The sequence below is a fragment of the Hypanus sabinus genome, chromosome 16 (genome assembly GCF_030144855.1).
Source record: "Hypanus sabinus isolate sHypSab1 chromosome 16, sHypSab1.hap1, whole genome shotgun sequence".
Classification (NCBI taxonomy): Eukaryota; Metazoa; Chordata; class Chondrichthyes; order Myliobatiformes; family Dasyatidae; genus Hypanus; species Hypanus sabinus.
This window is the reverse complement of record NC_082721.1, coordinates 3887158-3908083: the sequence shown is the minus strand read 5'-3', so window position 1 is coordinate 3908083 and position 20926 is coordinate 3887158. Positions and strand designations below refer to the sequence as shown.

The 20926-nt window shown below is 36.5% G+C and overlaps 1 protein-coding gene across 1 annotated transcript in view; it reads left to right on the top strand.

The window, feature by feature from the left end:
* Positions 1-20926, top strand: part of LOC132406568 (mucin-3B-like) — a 186442-nt gene that overhangs the window by 21105 nt on the left and 144411 nt on the right. Inside the window, exons 30-63 of the mRNA XM_059992390.1 lie at positions 395-559; positions 978-1136; positions 1612-1776; positions 2196-2354; positions 2829-2993; positions 3413-3571; positions 4046-4210; positions 4630-4788; positions 5264-5428; positions 5847-6005; positions 6480-6644; positions 7062-7220; positions 7696-7860; positions 8280-8438; positions 8914-9078; positions 9497-9655; positions 10130-10294; positions 10714-10872; positions 11346-11510; positions 11931-12089; positions 12565-12729; positions 13148-13306; positions 13781-13945; positions 14366-14524; positions 14999-15163; positions 15584-15742; positions 16216-16380; positions 16801-16959; positions 17434-17598; positions 18018-18176; positions 18652-18816; positions 19234-19392; positions 19867-20025; positions 20451-20609. Coding sequence (XP_059848373.1) covers positions 395-559; positions 978-1136; positions 1612-1776; positions 2196-2354; positions 2829-2993; positions 3413-3571; positions 4046-4210; positions 4630-4788; positions 5264-5428; positions 5847-6005; positions 6480-6644; positions 7062-7220; positions 7696-7860; positions 8280-8438; positions 8914-9078; positions 9497-9655; positions 10130-10294; positions 10714-10872; positions 11346-11510; positions 11931-12089; positions 12565-12729; positions 13148-13306; positions 13781-13945; positions 14366-14524; positions 14999-15163; positions 15584-15742; positions 16216-16380; positions 16801-16959; positions 17434-17598; positions 18018-18176; positions 18652-18816; positions 19234-19392; positions 19867-20025; positions 20451-20609 — 5502 coding nt within the window. The remainder of the gene's footprint in view (positions 1-394; positions 560-977; positions 1137-1611; positions 1777-2195; positions 2355-2828; positions 2994-3412; positions 3572-4045; positions 4211-4629; positions 4789-5263; positions 5429-5846; positions 6006-6479; positions 6645-7061; positions 7221-7695; positions 7861-8279; positions 8439-8913; positions 9079-9496; positions 9656-10129; positions 10295-10713; positions 10873-11345; positions 11511-11930; positions 12090-12564; positions 12730-13147; positions 13307-13780; positions 13946-14365; positions 14525-14998; positions 15164-15583; positions 15743-16215; positions 16381-16800; positions 16960-17433; positions 17599-18017; positions 18177-18651; positions 18817-19233; positions 19393-19866; positions 20026-20450; positions 20610-20926) is intronic.

Sequence of the window (20926 nt, the reverse complement as noted above, 5' to 3'; positions counted from 1 at the left end):
AATTTCAGGAGCAAAGAATTGCACTCCATATATACCTTCATCAATCATCTCTGAATTTCACAATTACTACCTTCCAGTTTAAATAAGAAGCTTCTCAGAATTCTCTGTTACATTCATGACTTAGACATCTTGCTGTTTTCTCAACATATTAGACCAATAGATCAAACCATTCTGTTATATAATGCATTGTCAATAGTTTTCCTTCACATTCAGGAAAAAAATCTGTCGCCCGTTACCTCTTTGTGTATAACTGTAATATTCAAAGACACATTTCGAAATCTTCATCATTTTTATATTCCTGCATCCAAACTCTCACAATGCTGCAGTATACAATGACCAAATCTACTCTGTCAATGGTTCAACTCATTTTCATATAATCTCATTTCTCTTAAAGAAACAACGGAACTGACCACAAGTGCAGTGGCAAGCAGTACAACACCAAGCAGCACGTCAGTTGCAGCCTCGACAACATCAGAAGCATCCACAGCAACCACAAGTGCATTCACAACTGAAACTTCATCGAGCACAGTGCCAATTCCTTCCACAACCATCGGTGAGGGTACTTAAAAACGAGGAGCTGCAAATTAATTCCACATATGTAACATCTTTATCATTGATACATTTAAATGCAATTCCATCTCAAATATTACATACATTTTCTTAAATATGCATGCAGACAGAAACCCTTCTGGCCTGCTTCGATACAAATTGAAAGTTACAAAAAAAATGATATGTCTGGGAAATGGTATCAAATTTAGAGGCAAAAGTAAAATCATGTTGATATTACAAATAACAAACTTACAAAACGAAATGGTTTTCATTCACATTATTTCAATCTCTTCTCGATGTCGTCACGCAAATTTTCTTTCTCACTCTCTGTACGAATAATCTCTAAGAATGTCAATACTGTTCAAGCTGCATCACAGAATTATGCTTCAATGACTGCACATCTCATCATCAAATCTGCATTCTTTTAGAAACAACAGAATCAAGCACATTTGCAGAGACAAGCAGTATCGTAATGACGACAGCAGAAAGTACGCCATCATCAACAACAGAAATCACTACAGGCAGCACCAGTGCAACCACATTTGAAAGTACAACAGAGACCACCACAGCTCCAACCACATCACTTGGTGAGTGTGCCCTGATACACTCTAATTCTGTAATTCCTCCAGTTATCCTTCGAATTGCATCTCAAGTATTTCATCATCAATAATTTCAGGAGCAAAGAATTGCGCTCCATATGTACCTTCATCAATCATGTCTTAATTTCACAATTACTACCTTCCAGTTTAAATAAGAAGCTTCTCAGAATTCTCTGTTACATTCATGACATAGACATCCTGCTGTTTTCTCAACATATTAGACCAATAGATCAAACCATTCTGTTATATAATGCATTGTCAATAGTTTTCCTTCACATTCAGGAAAAAAATCTGTCGCCCGTTACCTCTTTGTGTATAACTGTAATATTCAAAGACACATTTCGAAATCTTCATCATTTTTATATTCCTGCATCCAAACTCTCACAATGTTGCAGTATACAATGACCAAATCTACTCTGTCAATGGTTCAACTCATTTTCATATAATCTCATTTCTCTTAAAGAAACAACGGAACTGACCACAAGTGCAGTGGCAAGCAGTACAACACCAAGTAGCACGTCAGTTGCAGCCTCGACAACATCAGAAGCATCCACAGCAACCACAAGTGCATTCACAACTGAAGCTTCATCGAGTACAGTGCCAATTCCTTCCACAACCATCGGTGAGGGTACTTAAAAACGAGGAGCTGCAAATTAATTCCACATATGTAACATCTTTAGCATTGATACATTTAAATGCAATTCCATCTCAAATATTACATACATTTTCTTAAATATGCATGCAGACAGAAACCCTTCTGGCCTGCTTCGATACAAATTGAACGTTACCAAAAAAAATGATATGTCTGGGACACGGTATCAAATTTTGAGGCAAAAGTAAAATCATGTTGATATTACAATTAACAAACTTACAAAACGAAATGGTTTTCATTCACATTATTTCATTCTCTTCTCGATATCGTCACGCAAATTTTCTTTCTCACTCTCTGTACCAATAATGTCTAAGAATGTCAATACTGTTGAAGCTGCATCACAGAATTATGCTTCAATGACTGCACATCTCATCATCAAATCTGCATTCTTTTAGAAACAACAGAATCAAGCACATTTGCAGAGACAAGCAGTATCGTAATGACGACAGCAGAAAGTACGCCATCATCAACAACAGAAATCACTACAGGCAGCACCAGTGCATCCACATTTGAAAGTACAACAGAGACCACCACAGCTCCAACCACATCACTTGGTGAGTGTGCCCTGATACACTCTAATTCTGTAATTCCTCCAGTTATCCTTCGAATTGCATCTCAAGTATTTCATCATCAATAATTTCAGGAGCAAAGAATTGCACTCCATATATACCTTCATCAATCATCTCTGAATTTCACAATTACTACCTTCCAGTTTAAATAAGAAGCTTCTCAGAATTCTCTGTTACATTCATGACATAGACATCCTGCTGTTTTCTCAACATATTAGACCAATAGATCAAACCATACAGTTATATATTGCATTGTCAATAGTTTTCCTTCACATTCAGGAAAAAATCTGTCGCCCGTTACTTCTTTGTGTATAACTGTAATATTCAAAGACACATTTCGAAATCTTCATCATTTTTATATTCCTGCATCCAAACTCTCACAATACTGTAGTATACAATGACCAAATCTACTCTGTCAATGGTTCAACTCATTTTCATATAATCTCATTTCTCTTAAAGAAACAACGGAACTGACGACAAGTGCAGTGGCAAGCAATACAACACCAAGTAGCACGTCAGTTGCAGCCTCGACAACATCAGAAGCATCCACAGCAACCACAAGTTCATTCACAACTGAAACTTCATCGAGCACAGTGCCAATTCCTTCCACAACCATCGGTGAGGGTACTTAAAAAAAGAGGAGCTGCAAATTAATTCCACATATGTAACATCATTATCATTGATGCATTTAAATGCAATTCCATCTCAAATATTACATACATTTTCTTAAATATGCGTCCAGACAGAAACCCTTCTGGCCTTCTTTGAAACAATTTGAAAGTTACAAAAAAAATGATATGTCTGGGAAATGGTATCAAATTTAGAGGCAAAAGTAAAATCATGTTGATATTACAAATAACAAACTTACAAAACGAAATGGTTTTCATTCACACTATTTCAATCTCTTCTCGATGTCGTCACGCAAATATTCTTTCTCACTCTCTGTACGAATAATCTCTAAGAATGTCAATACTGTTGAAGCTGCATCACAGAATTATGCTTCAATGACTGCACATCTCATCATCAAATCTGCATTCTTTTAGAAACAACAGAATCAAGCACATTTGCAGAGACAAGCAGTATCGTAATGACGACAGCAGAAAGTACGCCATCATCAACAACAGAAATCACTACAGGCAGCACCAGTGCAACCACATTTGAAAGTACAACAGAGACCACCACAGCTCCAACCACATCACTTGGTGAGTGTGCCCTGATACACTCTAATTCTGTAATTCCTCCAGTTATCCTTCGAATTGCATCTCAAGTATTTCATCATCAATAATTTCAGGAGCAAAGAATTGCACTCCATATGTACCTTCATCAATCATGTCCTAATTTCACAATTACTACCTTCCAGTTTAAATAAGAAGCTTCTCAGAATTCTCTGTTACATTCATGACTTAGACATCTTGCTGTTTTCTCAACATATTAGACCAATACATCAAACCATACAGTTATATATTGCATTGTCAATAGTTTTCCTTCACATTCAGGAAAAAATCTGTCGCCCGTTACCTCTTTGTGTATAACTGTAATATTCAAAGACACATTTCGAAATCTTCATCATTTTTATATTCCTGCATCCAAACTCTCACAATGCTGTAGTATACAATGACCAAATCTACTCTGTCAATGGTTCAACTCATTTTCAAATAATCTCATTTCTCTTAAAGAAACAACGGAATTGACGACAAGTGCAGTGGCAAGCAGTACAACACCAAGTAGCACGTCAGTTGCAGCCTCGACAACATCAGAAGCATCCACAGCAACCACAAGTGCATTCACAACTGAAGCTTCATCGAGCACAGTGCCAATTCCTTCCACAACCATCGGTGAGGGTACTTAAAAACGAGGAGCTGCAAATTAATTCCACATATGTAACATCTTTATCATTGATACATTTAAATGCAATTCCATCTCAAATATTACATACATTTTCTTAAATATGCATGCAGACAGAAACCCTTCTGGCCTGCTTCGATACAAATTGAAAGTTACCAAAAAAAATGATATGTCTGGGACACGGTATCAAATTTTGAGGCAAAAGTAAAATCATGTTGATATTACAATCAACAAACTTACAAAACGAAATGGTTTTCATTCACATTATTTCATTCTCTTCTCGATATCGTCACGCAAATTTTCTTTCTCACTCTCTGTACCAATAATGTCTAAGAATGTCAATACTGTTGAAGCTGCATCACAGAATTATGCTTCAATGACTGCACATCTCATCATCAAATCTGCATTCTTTTAGAAACAACAGAATCAAGCACATTTGCAGAGACAAGCAGTATCGTAATGACGACAGCAGAAAGTACGCCATCATCAACAACAGAAATCACTACAGGCAGCACCAGTGCAACCACATTTGAAAGTACAACAGAGACCACCACAGCTCCAACCACATCACTTGGTGAGTGTGCCCTGATACACTCTAATTCTGTAATTCCTCCAGTTATCCTTCGAATTGCATCTCAAGTATTTCATCATCAATAATTTCAGGAGAAAAGAATTGCGCTCCATATGTACCTTCATCAATCATGTCTTAATTTCACAATTACTACCTTCCAGTTTAAATAAGAAGCTTCTCAGAATTCTCTGTTACATTCATGACATAGACATCCTGCTGTTTTCTCAACATATTAGACCAATAGATCAAACCATTCTGTTATATAATGCATTGTCAATAGTTTTCCTTCACATTCAGGAAAAAAATCTGTCGCCCGTTACCTCTTTGTGTATAACTGTAATATTCAAAGACACATTTCGAAATCTTCATCATTTTTATATTCCTGCATCCAAACTCTCACAATGCTGCAGTATACAATGACCAAATCTACTCTGTCAATGGTTCAACTCATTTTCATATAATCTCATTTCTCTTAAAGAAACAACGGAACTGACCACAAGTGCAGTGGCAAGCAGTACAACACCAAGTAGCACGTCAGTTGCAGCCTCGACAACATCAGAAGCATCCACAGCAACCACAAGTGCATTCACAACTGAAGCTTCATCGAGCACAGTGCCAATTCCTTCCACAACCATCGGTGAGGGTACTTAAAAACGAGGAGCTGCAAATTAATTCCACATATGTAACATCTTTATCATTGATACATTTAAATGCAATTCCATCTCAAATATTACATACATTTTCTTAAATATGCATGCAGACAGAAACCCTTCTGGCCTGCTTCGATACAAATTGAAAGTTACAAAAAAAATGATATGTCTGGGAAATGGTATCAAATTTAGAGGCAAAAGTAAAATCATGTTGATATTACAAATAACAAACTTACAAAACGAAATGGTTTTCATTCACATTATTTCAATCTCTTCTCGATGTCGTCACGCAAATTTTCTTTCTCACTCTCTGTACGAATAATCTCTAAGAATGTCAATACTGTTCAAGCTGCATCACAGAATTATGCTTCAATGACTGCACATCTCATCATCAAATCTGCATTCTTTTAGAAACAACAGAATCAAGCACATTTGCAGAGACAAGCAGTATCGTAATGACGACAGCAGAAAGTACGCCATCATCAACAACAGAAATCACTACAGGCAGCACCAGTGCAACCACATTTGAAAGTACAACAGAGACCACCACAGCTCCAACCACATCACTTGGTGAGTGTGCCCTGATACACTCTAATTCTGTAATTCCTCCAGTTATCCTTCGAATTGCATCTCAAGTATTTCATCATCAATAATTTCAGGAGAAAAGAATTGTGCTCCATATGTACCTTCATCAATCATGTCTTAATTTCACAATTACTACCTTCCAGTTTAAATAAGAAGCTTCTCAGAATTCTCTGTTACATTCATGACATAGACATCCTGCTGTTTTCTCAACATATTAGACCAATAGATCAAACCATACAGTTATATATTGCATTGTCAATAGTTTTCCTTCACATTCAGGAAAAAATCTGTCGCCCGTTACCTCTTTGTGTATAACTGTAATATTCAAACACACATTTCGAAATCTTCATCATTTTTATATTCCTGCATCCAAACTCTCACAATACTGTAGTATACAATGACCAAATCTACTCTGTCAATGGTTCAACTCATTTTCATATAATCTCATTTCTCTTAAAGAAACAACGGAACTGACGACAAGTGCAGTGGCAAGCAGTACAACACCAAGTAGCACGTCAGTTGCAGCCTCGACAACATCAGAAGCATCCACAGCAACCACAAGTGCATTCACAACTGAAACTTCATCGAGCACAGTGCCAATTCCTTCCACAACCATCGGTGAGGGTACTTAAAAACGAGGAGCTGCAAATTAATTCCACATATGTAACATCTTTATCATTGATGCATTTAAATGCAATTCCATCTCAAATATTACATACATTTTCTTAAATATGCATGCAGACAGAAACCCTTCTGGCCTGCTTCGATACAAATTGAAAGTTACAAAAAAATGATATGTCAGGGAAATGGTATCACATTTAGAGGCAAAAGTAAAATCATGTTGATATTACAAATAACAAACTTACAAAACGAAATGGTTTTCATTCACATTATTTCAATCTCTTCTCGATGTCGTCACGCAAATTTTCTTTCTCACTCTCTGTACGAATAATCTCTAAGAATGTCAATACTGTTCAAGCTGCATCACAGAATTATGCTTCAATGACTGCACATCTCATCATCAAATCTGCATTCTTTTAGAAACAACAGAATCAAGCACATTTGCAGAGACAAGCAGTATCGTAATGACGACAGCAGAAAGTACGCCATCATCAACAACAGAAATCACTACAGGCAGCACCAGTGCAACCACATTTGAAAGTACAACAGAGACCACCACAGCTCCAACCACATCACTTGGTGAGTGTGCCCTGATACACTCTAATTCTGTAATTCCTCCAGTTATCCTTCGAATTGCATCTCAAGTATTTCATCATCAATAATTTCAGGAGCAAAGAATTGCGCTCCATATGTACCTTCATCAATCATGTCTTAATTTCACAATTACTACCTTCCAGTTTAAATAAGAAGCTTCTCAGAATTCTCTGTTACATTCATGACATAGACATCCTGCTGTTTTCTCAACATATTAGACCAATAGATCAAACCATTCTGTTATATAATGCATTGTCAATAGTTTTCCTTCACATTCAGGAAAAAAATCTGTCGCCCGTTACCTCTTTGTGTATAACTGTAATATTCAAAGACACATTTCGAAATCTTCATCATTTTTATATTCCTGCATCCAAACTCTCACAATGTTGCAGTATACAATGACCAAATCTACTCTGTCAATGGTTCAACTCATTTTCATATAATCTCATTTCTCTTAAAGAAACAACGGAACTGACCACAAGTGCAGTGGCAAGCAGTACAACACCAAGTAGCACGTCAGTTGCAGCCTCGACAACATCAGAAGCATCCACAGCAACCACAAGTGCATTCACAACTGAAGCTTCATCGAGTACAGTGCCAATTCCTTCCACAACCATCGGTGAGGGTACTTAAAAACGAGGAGCTGCAAATTAATTCCACATATGTAACATCTTTATCATTGATACATTTAAATGCAATTCCATCTCAAATATTACATACATTTTCTTAAATATGCATGCAGACAGAAACCCTTCTGGCCTGCTTCGATACAAATTGAACGTTACCAAAAAAAATGATATGTCTGGGACACGGTATCAAATTTTGAGGCAAAAGTAAAATCATGTTGATATTACAATTAACAAACTTACAAAACGAAATGGTTTTCATTCACATTATTTCATTCTCTTCTCGATATCGTCACGCAAATTTTCTTTCTCACTCTCTGTACCAATAATGTCTAAGAATGTCAATACTGTTGAAGCTGCATCACAGAATTATGCTTCAATGACTGCACATCTCATCATCAAATCTGCATTCTTTTAGAAACAACAGAATCAAGCACATTTGCAGAGACAAGCAGTATCGTAATGATGACAGCAGAAAGTACGCCATCATCAACAACAGAAATCAGTACAGGCAGCACCAGTGCATCCACATTTGAAAGTACAACAGAGACCACCACAGCTCCAACCACATCACTTGGTGAGTGTGCCCTGATACACTCTAATTCTGTAATTCCTCCAGTTATCCTTCGAATTGCATCTCAAGTATTTCATCATCAATAATTTCAGGAGCAAAGAATTGCGCTCCATATATACCTTCATCAATCATCTCTGAATTTCACAATTACTACCTTCCAGTTTAAATAAGAAGCTTCTCAGAATTCTCTGTTACATTCATGACTTAGACATCTTGCTGTTTTCTCAACATATTAGACCAATAGATCAAACCATTCTGTTATATAATGCATTGTCAATAGTTTTCCTTCACATTCAGGAAAAAAATCTGTCGCCCGTTACCTCTTTGTGTATAACTGTAATATTCAAAGACACATTTCGAAATCTTCATCATTTTTATATTCCTGCATCCAAACTCTCACAATGCTGCAGTATACAATGACCAAATCTACTCTGTCAATGGTTCAACTCATTTTCATATAATCTCATTTCTCTTAAAGAAACAACGGAACTGACCACAAGTGCAGTGGCAAGCAGTACAACACCAAGCAGCACGTCAGTTGCAGCCTCGACAACATCAGAAGCATCCACAGCAACCACAAGTGCATTCACAACTGAAGCTTCATCGAGCACAGTGCCAATTCCTTCCACAACCATCGGTGAGGGTACTTAAAAACGAGGAGCTGCAAATTAATTCCACATATGTAACATCTTTATCATTGATACATTTAAATGCAATTCCATCTCAAATATTACATACATTTTCTTAAATATGCATGCAGACAGAAACCCTTCTGGCCTGCTTCGATACAAATTGAAAGTTACAAAAAAAATGATATGTCTGGGAAATGGTATCAAATTTAGAGGCAAAAGTAAAATCATGTTGATATTACAAATAACAAACTTACAAAACGAAATGGTTTTCATTCACATTATTTCAATCTCTTCTCGATGTCGTCACGCAAATTTTCTTTCTCACTCTCTGTACGAATAATCTCTAAGAATGTCAATACTGTTGAAGCTGCATCACAGAATTATGCTTCAATGACTGCACATCTCATCATCAAATCTGCATTCTTTTAGAAACAACAGAATCAAGCACATTTGCAGAGACAAGCAGTATCGTAATGACGACAGCAGAAAGTACGCCATCATCAACAACAGAAATCACTACAGGCAGCACCAGTGCAACCACATTTGAAAGTACAACAGAGACCACCACAGCTCCAACCACATCACTTGGTGAGTGTGCCCTGATACACTCTAATTCTGTAATTCCTCCAGTTATCCTTCGAATTGCATCTCAAGTATTTCATCATCAATAATTTCAGGAGAAAAGAATTGCGCTCCATATGTACCTTCATCAATCATGTCTTAATTTCACAATTACTACCTTCCAGTTTAAATAAGAAGCTTCTCAGAATTCTCTGTTACATTCATGACATAGACATCCTGCTGTTTTCTCAACATATTAGACCAATAGATCAAACCATACAGTTATATATTGCATTGTCAATAGTTTTCCTTCACATTCAGGAAAAAATCTGTCGCCCGTTACTTCTTTGTGTATAACTGTAATATTCAAAGACACATTTCGAAATCTTCATCATTTTTATATTCCTGCATCCAAACTCTCACAATACTGTAGTATACAATGACCAAATCTACTCTGTCAATGGTTCAACTCATTTTCATATAATCTCATTTCTCTTAAAGAAACAACGGAACTGACGACAAGTGCAGTGGCAAGCAATACAACACCAAGTAGCACGTCAGTTGCAGCCTCGACAACATCAGAAGCATCCACAGCAACCACAAGTTCATTCACAACTGAAACTTCATCGAGCACAGTGCCAATTCCTTCCACAACCATCGGTGAGGGTACTTAAAAAAAGAGGAGCTGCAAATTAATTCCACATATGTAACATCATTATCATTGATGCATTTAAATGCAATTCCATCTCAAATATTACATACATTTTCTTAAATATGCGTCCAGACAGAAACCCTTCTGGCCTTCTTTGAAACAATTTGAAAGTTACAAAAAAAATGATATGTCTGGGAAATGGTATCAAATTTAGAGGCAAAAGTAAAATCACGTTGATATTACAATTAACAAACTTACAAAACGAAATGGTTTTCATTCACATTATTTCAATCTCTTCTCGATGTCGTCACGCAAATTTTCTTTCTCACTCTCTGTACGAATAATCTCTAAGAATGTCAATACTGTTGAAGCTGCATCACAGAATTATGCTTCAATGACTGCACATCTCATCATCAAATCTGCATTCTTTTAGAAACAACAGAATCAAGCACATTTGCAGAGACAAGCAGTATCGTAATGACGACAGCAGAAAGTACGCCATCATCAACAACAGAAATCACTACAGGCAGCACCAGTGCAACCACATTTGAAAGTACAACAGAGACCACCACAGCTCCAACCACATCACTTGGTGAGTGTGCCCTGATACACTCTAATTCTGTAATTCCTCCAGTTATCCTTCGAATTGCATCTCAAGTATTTCATCATCAATAATTTCAGGAGAAAAGAATTGCGCTCCATATGTACCTTCATCAATCATGTCTTAATTTCACAATTACTACCTTCCAGTTTAAATAAGAAGCTTCTCAGAATTCTCTGTTACATTCATGACATAGACATCCTGCTGTTTTCTCAACATATTAGACCAATAGATCAAACCATACAGTTATATATTGCATTGTCAATAGTTTTCCTTCACATTCAGGAAAAAATCTGTCCCCGTTACTTCTTTGTGTATAACTGTAATATTCAAAGACACATTTCGAAATCTTCATCATTTTTATATTCCTGCATCCAAACTCTCACAATACTGTAGTATACAATGACCAAATCTACTCTGTCAATGGTTCAACTCATTTTCATATAATCTCATTTCTCTTAAAGAAACAACGGAACTGACCACAAGTGCAGTGGCAAGCAGTACAACACCAAGTAGCACGTCAGTTGCAGCCTCGACAACATCAGAAGCATCCACAGCAACCACAAGTTCATTCACAACTGAAACTTCATCGAGCACAGTGCCAATTCCTTCCACAACCATCGGTGAGGGTACTTAAAAAAAGAGGAGCTGCAAATTAATTCCACATATGTAACATCATTATCATTGATGCATTTAAATGCAATTCCATCTCAAATATTACATACATTTTCTTAAATATGCGTCCAGACAGAAACCCTTCTGGCCTTCTTTGAAACAATTTGAAAGTTACAAAAAAAATGATATGTCTGGGAAATGGTATCAAATTTAGAGGCAAAAGTAAAATTACGTTGATATTACAATTAACAAACTTACAAAACGAAATGGTTTTCATTCACATTATTTCAATCTCTTCTCGATGTCGTCACACAAAATTTTCTTTCTCACTCTCTGTACAAATAATCTCTAAGAATGTCAATACTGTTGAAGCTGCATCACAGAATTATGCTTCAATGACTGCACATCTCATCATCAAATCTGCATTCTTTTAGAAACAACAGAATCAAGCACATTTGCAGAGACAAGCAGTATCGTAATGACGACAGCAGAAAGTACGCCATCATCAACAACAGAAATCACTACAGGCAGCACCAGTGCAACCACATTTGAAAGTACAACAGAGACCACCACAGCTCCAACCACATCACTTGGTGAGTGTGCCCTGATACACTCTAATTCTGTAATTCCTCCAGTTGTCCTTCGAATTGCATCTCAAGTATTTCATCATCAATAATTTCAGGAGCAAAGAATTGCGCTCCATATGTACCTTCATCAATCAATGTCTTAATTTCACAATTACTACCTTCCAGTTTAAATAAGAAGCTTCTCAGAATTCTCTGTTACATTCATGACATAGACATCCTGCTGTTTTCTCAACATATTAGACCAATAGATCAAACCATACAGTTATATATTGCATTGTCAATAGTTTTCCTTCACATTCAGGAAAAAATCTGTCGCCCGTTACCTCTTTGTGTATAACTGTAATATTCAAAGACACATTTCGAAATCTTCATCATTTTTATATTCCTGCATCCAAACTCTCACAATACTGTAGTATACAATGACCAAATCTACTCTGTCAATGGTTCAACTCATTTTCATATAATCTCATTTCTCTTAAAGAAACAACGGAACTGACGACAAGTGCAGTGGCAAGCAATACAACACCAAGTAGCACGTCAGTTGCAGCCTCGACAACATCAGAAGCATCCACAGCAACCACAAGTGCATTCACAACTGAAACTTCATCGAGCACAGTGCCAATTCCTTCCACAACCATCGGTGAGGGTACTTAAAAACGAGGAGCTGCAAATTAATTCCACATATGTAACATCTTTATCATTGATGCATTTAAATGCAATTCCATCTCAAATATTACATACATTTTCTTAAATATGCATGCAGACAGAAACCCTTCTGGCCTGCTTCGATACAAATTGAAAGTTACAAAAAAAATGATATGTCTGGGAAATGGTATCAAATTTAGAGGCAAAAGTAAAATCATGTTGATATTACAAATAACAAACTTACAAAACGAAATGGTTTTCATTCACATTATTTCAATCTCTTCTCGATGTCGTCACGCAAATTTTCTTTCTCACTCTCTGTACGAATAATCTCTAAGAATGTCAATACTGTTGAAGCTGCATCACAGAATTATGCTTCAATGACTGCACATCTCATCATCAAATCTGCATTCTTTTAGAAACAACAGAATCAAGCACATTTGCAGAGACAAGCAGTATCGTAATGACGACAGCAGAAAGTACGCCATCATCAACAACAGAAATCACTACAGGCAGCACCAGTGCAACCACATTTGAAAGTACAACAGAGACCACCACAGCTCCAACCACATCACTTGGTGAGTGTGCCCTGATACACTCTAATTCTGTAATTCCTCCAGTTATCCTTCGAATTGCATCTCAAGTATTTCATCATCAATAATTTCAGGAGCAAAGAATTGCACTCCATATATACCTTCATCAATCATCTCTGAATTTCACAATTACTACCTTCCAGTTTAAATAAGAAGCTTCTCAGAATTCTCTGTTACATTCATGACTTAGACATCTTGCTGTTTTCTCAACATATTAGACCAATAGATCAAACCATACAGTTATATATTGCATTGTCAATAGTTTTCCTTCACATTCAGGAAAAAATCTGTCGCCCGTTACCTCTTTGTGTAAAACTGTAATATTCAAAGACACATTTCGAAATCTTCATCATTTTTATATTCCTGCATCCAAACTCTCACACTACTGTAGTATACAATGACCAAATCTACTCTGTCAATGGTTCAACTCATTTTCATATAATCTCATTTCTCTTAAAGAAACAACGGAACTGACGACAAGTGCAGTGGCAAGCAGTACAACACCAAGTAGCACGTCAGTTGCAGCCTCGACAACATCAGAAGCATCCACAGCAACCACAAGTGCATTCATAACTGAAACTTCATCGAGCACAGTGCCAATTCCTTCCACAACCATCGGTGAGGGTACTTAAAAAAAGAGGAGCTGCAAATTAATTCCACATATGTAACATCATTATCATTGATGCATTTAAATGCAATTCCATCTCAAATATTACATACATTTTCTTAAATATGCGTGCAGACAGAAACCCTTCTGGCCTTCTTTGAAACAATTTGAAAGTTACAAAAAAAATGATATGTCTGGGAAATGGTATCAAATTTAGAGGCAAAAGTAAAATCACGTTGATATTACAATTAACAAACTTACAAAACGAAATGGTTTTCATTCACATTATTTCAATCTCTTCTCGATGTCGTCACACAAAATTTTCTTTCTCACTCTCTGTACAAATAATCTCTAAGAATGTCAATACTGTTGAAGCTGCATCACAGAATTATGCTTCAATGACTGCACATCTCATCATCAAATCTGCATTCTTTTAGAAACAACAGAATCAAGCACATTTGCAGAGACAAGCAGTATCGTAATGACGACAGCAGAAAGTACGCCATCATCAACAACAGAAATCACTACAGGCAGCACCAGTGCAACCACATTTGAAAGTACAACAGAGACCACCACAGCTCCAACCACATCACTTGGTGAGTGTGCCCTGATACACTCTAATTCTGTAATTCCTCCAGTTATCCTTCGAATTGCATCTCAAGTATTTCATCATCAATAATTTCAGGAGCAAAGAATTGCACTCCATATATACCTTCATCAATCATCTCTGAATTTCACAATTACTACCTTCCAGTTTAAATAAGAAGCTTCTCAGAATTCTCTGTTACATTCATGACTTAGACATCTTGCTGTTTTCTCAACATATTAGACCAATAGATCAAACCATACAGTTATATATTGCATTGTCAATAGTTTTCCTTCACATTCAGGAAAAAATCTGTCGCCCGTTACCTCTTTGTGTAAAACTGTAATATTCAAAGACACATTTCGAAATCTTCATCATTTTTATATTCCTGCATCCAAACTCTCACAATACTGTAGTATACAATGACCAAATCTACTCTGTCAATGGTTCAACTCATTTTCATATAATCTCATTTCTCTTAAAGAAACAACGGAACTGACGACAAGTGCAGTGGCAAGCAGTACAACACCAAGTAGCACGTCAGTTGCAGCCTCGACAACATCAGAAGCATCCACAGCAACCACAAGTGCATTCATAACTGAAACTTCATCGAGCACAGTGCCAATTCCTTCCACAACCATCGGTGAGGGTACTTAAAAAAAGAGGAGCTGCAAATTAATTCCACATATGTAACATCATTATCATTGATGCATTTAAATGCAATTCCATCTCAAATATTACATACATTTTCTTAAATATGCGTGCAGACAGAAACCCTTCTGGCCTTCTTTGAAACAATTTGAAAGTTACAAAAAAAATGATATGTCTGGGAAATGGTATCAAATTTAGAGGCAAAAGTAAAATCACGTTGATATTACAATTAACAAACTTACAAAACGAAATGGTTTTCATTCACATTATTTCAATCTCTTCTCGATGTCGTCACACAAAATTTTCTTTCTCACTCTCTGTACAAATAATCTCTAAGAATGTCAATACTGTTGAAGCTGCATCACAGAATTATGCTTCAATGACTGCACATCTCATCATCAAATCTGCATTCTTTTAGAAACAACAGAATCAAGCACATTTGCAGAGACAAGCAGTATCGTAATGACGACAGCAGAAAGTATGCCATCATCAACAACAGAAATCACTACAGGCAGCACCAGTGCAACCACATTTGAAAGTACAACAGAGACCACCACAGCTCCAACCACATCACTTGGTGAGTGTGCCCTGATACACTCTAATTCTGTAATTCCTCCAGTTATCCTTCGAATTGCATCTCAATATTTCATCATCAATAATTTCAGGAGCAAAGAATTGCGCTCCATATGTACCATCATCAATCATGTCTTAATTTCACAATTACTACCTTCCAGTTTAAATAAGAAGCTTCTCAGAATTCTCTGTTACATTCATGACATAGACATCCTGCTGTTTTCTCAACATATTAGACCAATAGATCAAACCATACAGTTATATATTGCATTGTCAATAGTTTTCCTTCACATTCAGGAAAAAATCTGTCGCCCGTTACCTCTTTGTGTATAACTGTAATATTCAAAGACACATTTCGAAATCTTCATCATTTTTATATTCCTGCATCCAAACTCTCACAATACTGTAGTATACAATGACCAAATCTACTCTGTCAATGGTTCAACTCATTTTCATATAATCTCATTTCTCTTAAAGAAACAACGGAACTGACGACAAGTGCAGTGGCAAGCAGTACAACACCAAGTAGCACGTCAGTTGCAGCCTCGACAACATCAGAAGCATCCACAGCAACCACAAGTGCATTCATAACTGAAACTGCATCGAGCACAGTGCCAATTCCTTCCACAACCATCGGTGAGGGTACTTAAAAAAAGAGGAGCTGCAAATTAATTCCACATATGTAACATCATTATCATTGATGCATTTAAATGCAATTCCATCTCAAATATTACATACATTTTCTTAAATATGCATGCAGACAGAAACCCTTCTGGCCTGCTTCGATATAAATTGAAAGTTACAAAAAAAAATGATATGTCTGGGACACGGTATCAAATTTTGAGGCAAAAGTAAAATCATGTTGATATTACAATTAACAAACTTACAAAACGAAATGGTTTTCATTCACATTATTTCATTCTCTTCTCGATATCGTCACGCAAATTTTCTTTCTCACTCTCTGTACCAATAATGTCTAAGAATGTCAATACTGTTGAAGCTGCATCACAGAATTATGCTTCAATGACTGCACATCTCATCATCAAATCTGCATTCTTTTAGAAACAACAGAATCAAGCACATTTGCAGAGACAAGCAGTATCGTAATGACGACAGCAGAAAGTACGCCATCATCAACAACAGAAATCACTACAGGCAGCACCAGTGCATCCACATTTGAAAGTACAACAGAGACCACCACAGCTCCAACCACATCACTTGGTGAGTGTGCCCTGATACACTCTAATTCTGTAATTCCTCCAGTTATCCTTCGAATTGCATCTCAAGTATTTCATCATCAATAATTTCAGGAGCAAAGAATTGCGCTCCATATGTACCTTCATCAATCATGTCTTAATTTCACAATTACTACCTTCCAGTTTAAATAAGAAGCTTCTCAGAATTCTCTGTTACATTCATGACATAGACATCCTGCTGTTTTCTCAACATATTAGACCAATAGATCAAACCATACAGTTATATATTGCATTGTCAATAGTTTTCCTTCACATTCAGGAAAAAATCTGTCGCCCGTTACCTCTTTGTGTATAACTGTAATATTCAAAGACACATTTCGAAATCTTCATCATTTTTATATTCCTGCATCCAAACTCTCACAATACTGTAGTATATAATGACCAAATCTACTCTGTCAATGGTTCAACTCATTTTCATATAATCTCATTTCTCTTAAAGAAACAACGGAACTGACGACAAGTGCAGTGGCAAGCAGTACAACACCAAGTAGCACGTCAGTTGCAGCCTCGACAACATCAGAAGCATCCACAGCAACCACAAGTGCATTCACAACTGAAACTTCATCGAGCACAGTGCCAATTCCTTCCACAACCATCGGTGAGGGTACTTAAAAACGAGGAGCTGCATATTAATTCCACATATGTAACATCATTATCATTGATGCATTTAAATGCAATTCCATCTCAAATATTACATACATTTTCTTAAATATGCATGCAGACAGAAACCCTTCTGGCCTGCTTCGATATAAATTGAAAGTTACAAAAAAAAATGATATGTCTGGGACACGGTATCAAATTTTGAGGCAAAAGTAAAATCATGTTGATATTACAATTAACAAACTTACAAAACGAAATGGTTTTCATTCACATTATTTCATTCTCTTCTCGATATCGTCACGCAAATTTTCTTTCTCACTCTCTGTACCAATAATGTCTAAGAATGTCAATACTGTTGAAGCTGCATCACAGAATTATGCTTCAATGACTGCACATCTCATCATCAAATCTGCATTCTTTTAGAAACAACAGAATCAAGCACATTTGCAGAGACAAGCAGTATCGTAATGACGACAGCAGAAAGTACGCCATCATCAACAACAGAAATCACTACAGGCAGCACCAGTGCATCCACATTTGAAAGTACAACAGAGACCACCACAGCTCCAACCACATCACTTGGTCAGTGTGCACTGTTACACTCTAATTCTGTAATTCCTCCAGTTATCCTTCGAATTGCATCTCAAATAATTCATCAACAATAATTTCAGGAGCAAAGAATTGCACTCCATATATACCTTCATCAATCATCTCTGAATTTCACAATTACTACCTTCCAGTTTAAATAAGAAGCTTCTCAGAATTCTCTGTTACATTCATGACTTAGACATCTTGCTGTTTTCTCAACATATTAGACCAATAGATCAAACCATTCCGTTATATAATGCATTGTCAATAGTTTTCCTTCACATTCAGGAAAAAAATCTGTCGCCCGTTACCTCTTTGTGTATAACTGTAATATTCAAAGACACATTTCGAAATCTTCATCATTTTTATATTCCTGCATCCAAACTCTCACAATGCTGTAGTATACAATGACCAAATCTACTCTGTCAATGGTTCAACTCATTTTCAAATAATCTCATTTCTCTTAAAGAAACAACGGAATTGACGACAAGTGCAGTGGCAAGCAGTACAACACCAAGTAGCACGTCAGTTGCAGCCTCGACAACATCAGAAGCATCCACAGCAACCACAAGTGCATTCACAACTGAAACTTCATCGAGCACAGTGCCAATTTCTTCCACAACCATCGGTGAGGGTACTTAAAAAAGAGGAGCTGTAAATTAATTCCACATATATAACATCATTATCATTGATGCATTTAAATGCAATTCCATCTCAAATATTACATACATTTTCTTAAATATGCATGCAGACAGAAACCCTTCTGGCCTGCTTCGATACAAATTGAAAGTTACAAAAAAATGATATGTCAGGGAAATGGTATCAAATTTAGAGGCAAAAGTAAAATCATGTTGATATTACAAATAACAAACTTACAAAACGAAATGGTTTTCATTCACATTATTTCAATCTCTTCTCGATGTCGTCACGCAAATTTTCTTTCTCACTCTCTGTACGAATAATCTCTAAGAATGTCAATACTGTTGAAGCTGCATCACAGAATTATGCTTCAATGACTGCACATCTCATCATCAAATCTGCATTCTTTTAGAAACAACAGAATCAAGCACATTTGCAGAGACAAGCAGTATCGTAATGACGACAGCAGAAAGTACGCCATCATCAACAACAGAAATCACTACAGGCAGCACCAGTGCAACCACATTTGAAAGTACAACAGAGACCACCACAGCTCCAACCACATCACTTGGTGAGTGTGCCCTGATACACTCTAATTCTGTAATTCCTCCAGTTATCCTTCGAATTGCATCTCAAATAATTCATCAACAATAATTTCAGGAGCAAAGAATTGCACTCCATATATACCTTCATCAATCATGTCTTAATTTCACAATTACTACCTTCCAGTTTAAATAAGAAGCTTCTCAGAATTCTCTGTTACATTCATGACTTAGACATCCTGCTGTTTTCTCAACATATTAGACCAATAGATCAAACCATACAGTTATATATTGCATTGTCAATAGTTTTCCTTCACATTCAGTAAAAAATCTGTCGCCCGTTACCTCTTTGTGTATAACTGTAATATTCAAAGACACATTTCGAAATCTTCATCATTTTTATATTCCTGCATCCAAACTCTCACAATACTGTAGTATACAATGACCAAATCTACTCTGTCAATGGTTCAACTCATTTTCATATAATCTCATTTCTCTTAAAGAAACAACGGAACTGACGACAAGTGCAGTGGCAAGCAGTACAACACCAAGTAGCACGTCAGTTGCAGCCTCGACAACATCAGAAGCATCCACAGCAACCACAAGTGCATTCACAACTGAAACTTCATCGAGCACACTGCCAATTCCTTCCACAACCATCGGTGAGTATACTTAAAAACGAGGAGCTGCAAATTAATTCCACATATGTAACATCTTTATCATTGATGCATTTAAATGCAATTCCATCTCAAATATTACATACATTTTCTTAAATATGCATGCAGACAGAAACCCTTCTGGCCTGCTTCGATACAAATTGAAAGTTACAAAAAAAATGATATGTCTGGGAAATGGTATCAAATTTAGAGGCAAAAGTAAAATCATGTTGATATTACAATTAACAAACTTACAAAACGAAATGGTTTTCATTCACATTATTTCAATCTCTTCTCGATGTCATCTCACAAAATTTTCTTTCTCACTCTCTGTACAAATAATCTCTAAGAATTTCAATACTGTTGAAGCTGCATCACAGAATTATGCTTCAATGACTGCACATCTCATCATCAAATCTGCATTCTTTTAGAAACAACAGAATCAAGCACAATTGCAGAGACAAGCAGTATCGTAATGACGACAGCAGAAAGTACGCCATCATCAACAACAGAAATCACTACAGGCAGCACCAGTGCAACCACATTTGAAAGTACAACAGAGACCACCACAGCTCCAACCACATCACTTGGTGAGTGTGCCCTGATACACTCTAATTCTGTAATTCCTCCAGTTATCCTTCGAATTGCATCTCAAGTATTTCATCATCAATAATATCAGGAGCAAAGAATTGCGCTCCATATGTACCTTCATCAATCATGTCTTAATTTCACAATTACTACCTTCCAGTTTAAATAAGAAGCTTCTCAGAATTCTCTGTTACATTCATGACATAGACATCCTGCTGTTTTCTCAACATATTAGACCAATAGATCAAACCATACAGTTATATATTGCATTGTCAATAGTTTTCCTTCACATTCAGGAAAAAATCTGTCGCCCGTTACC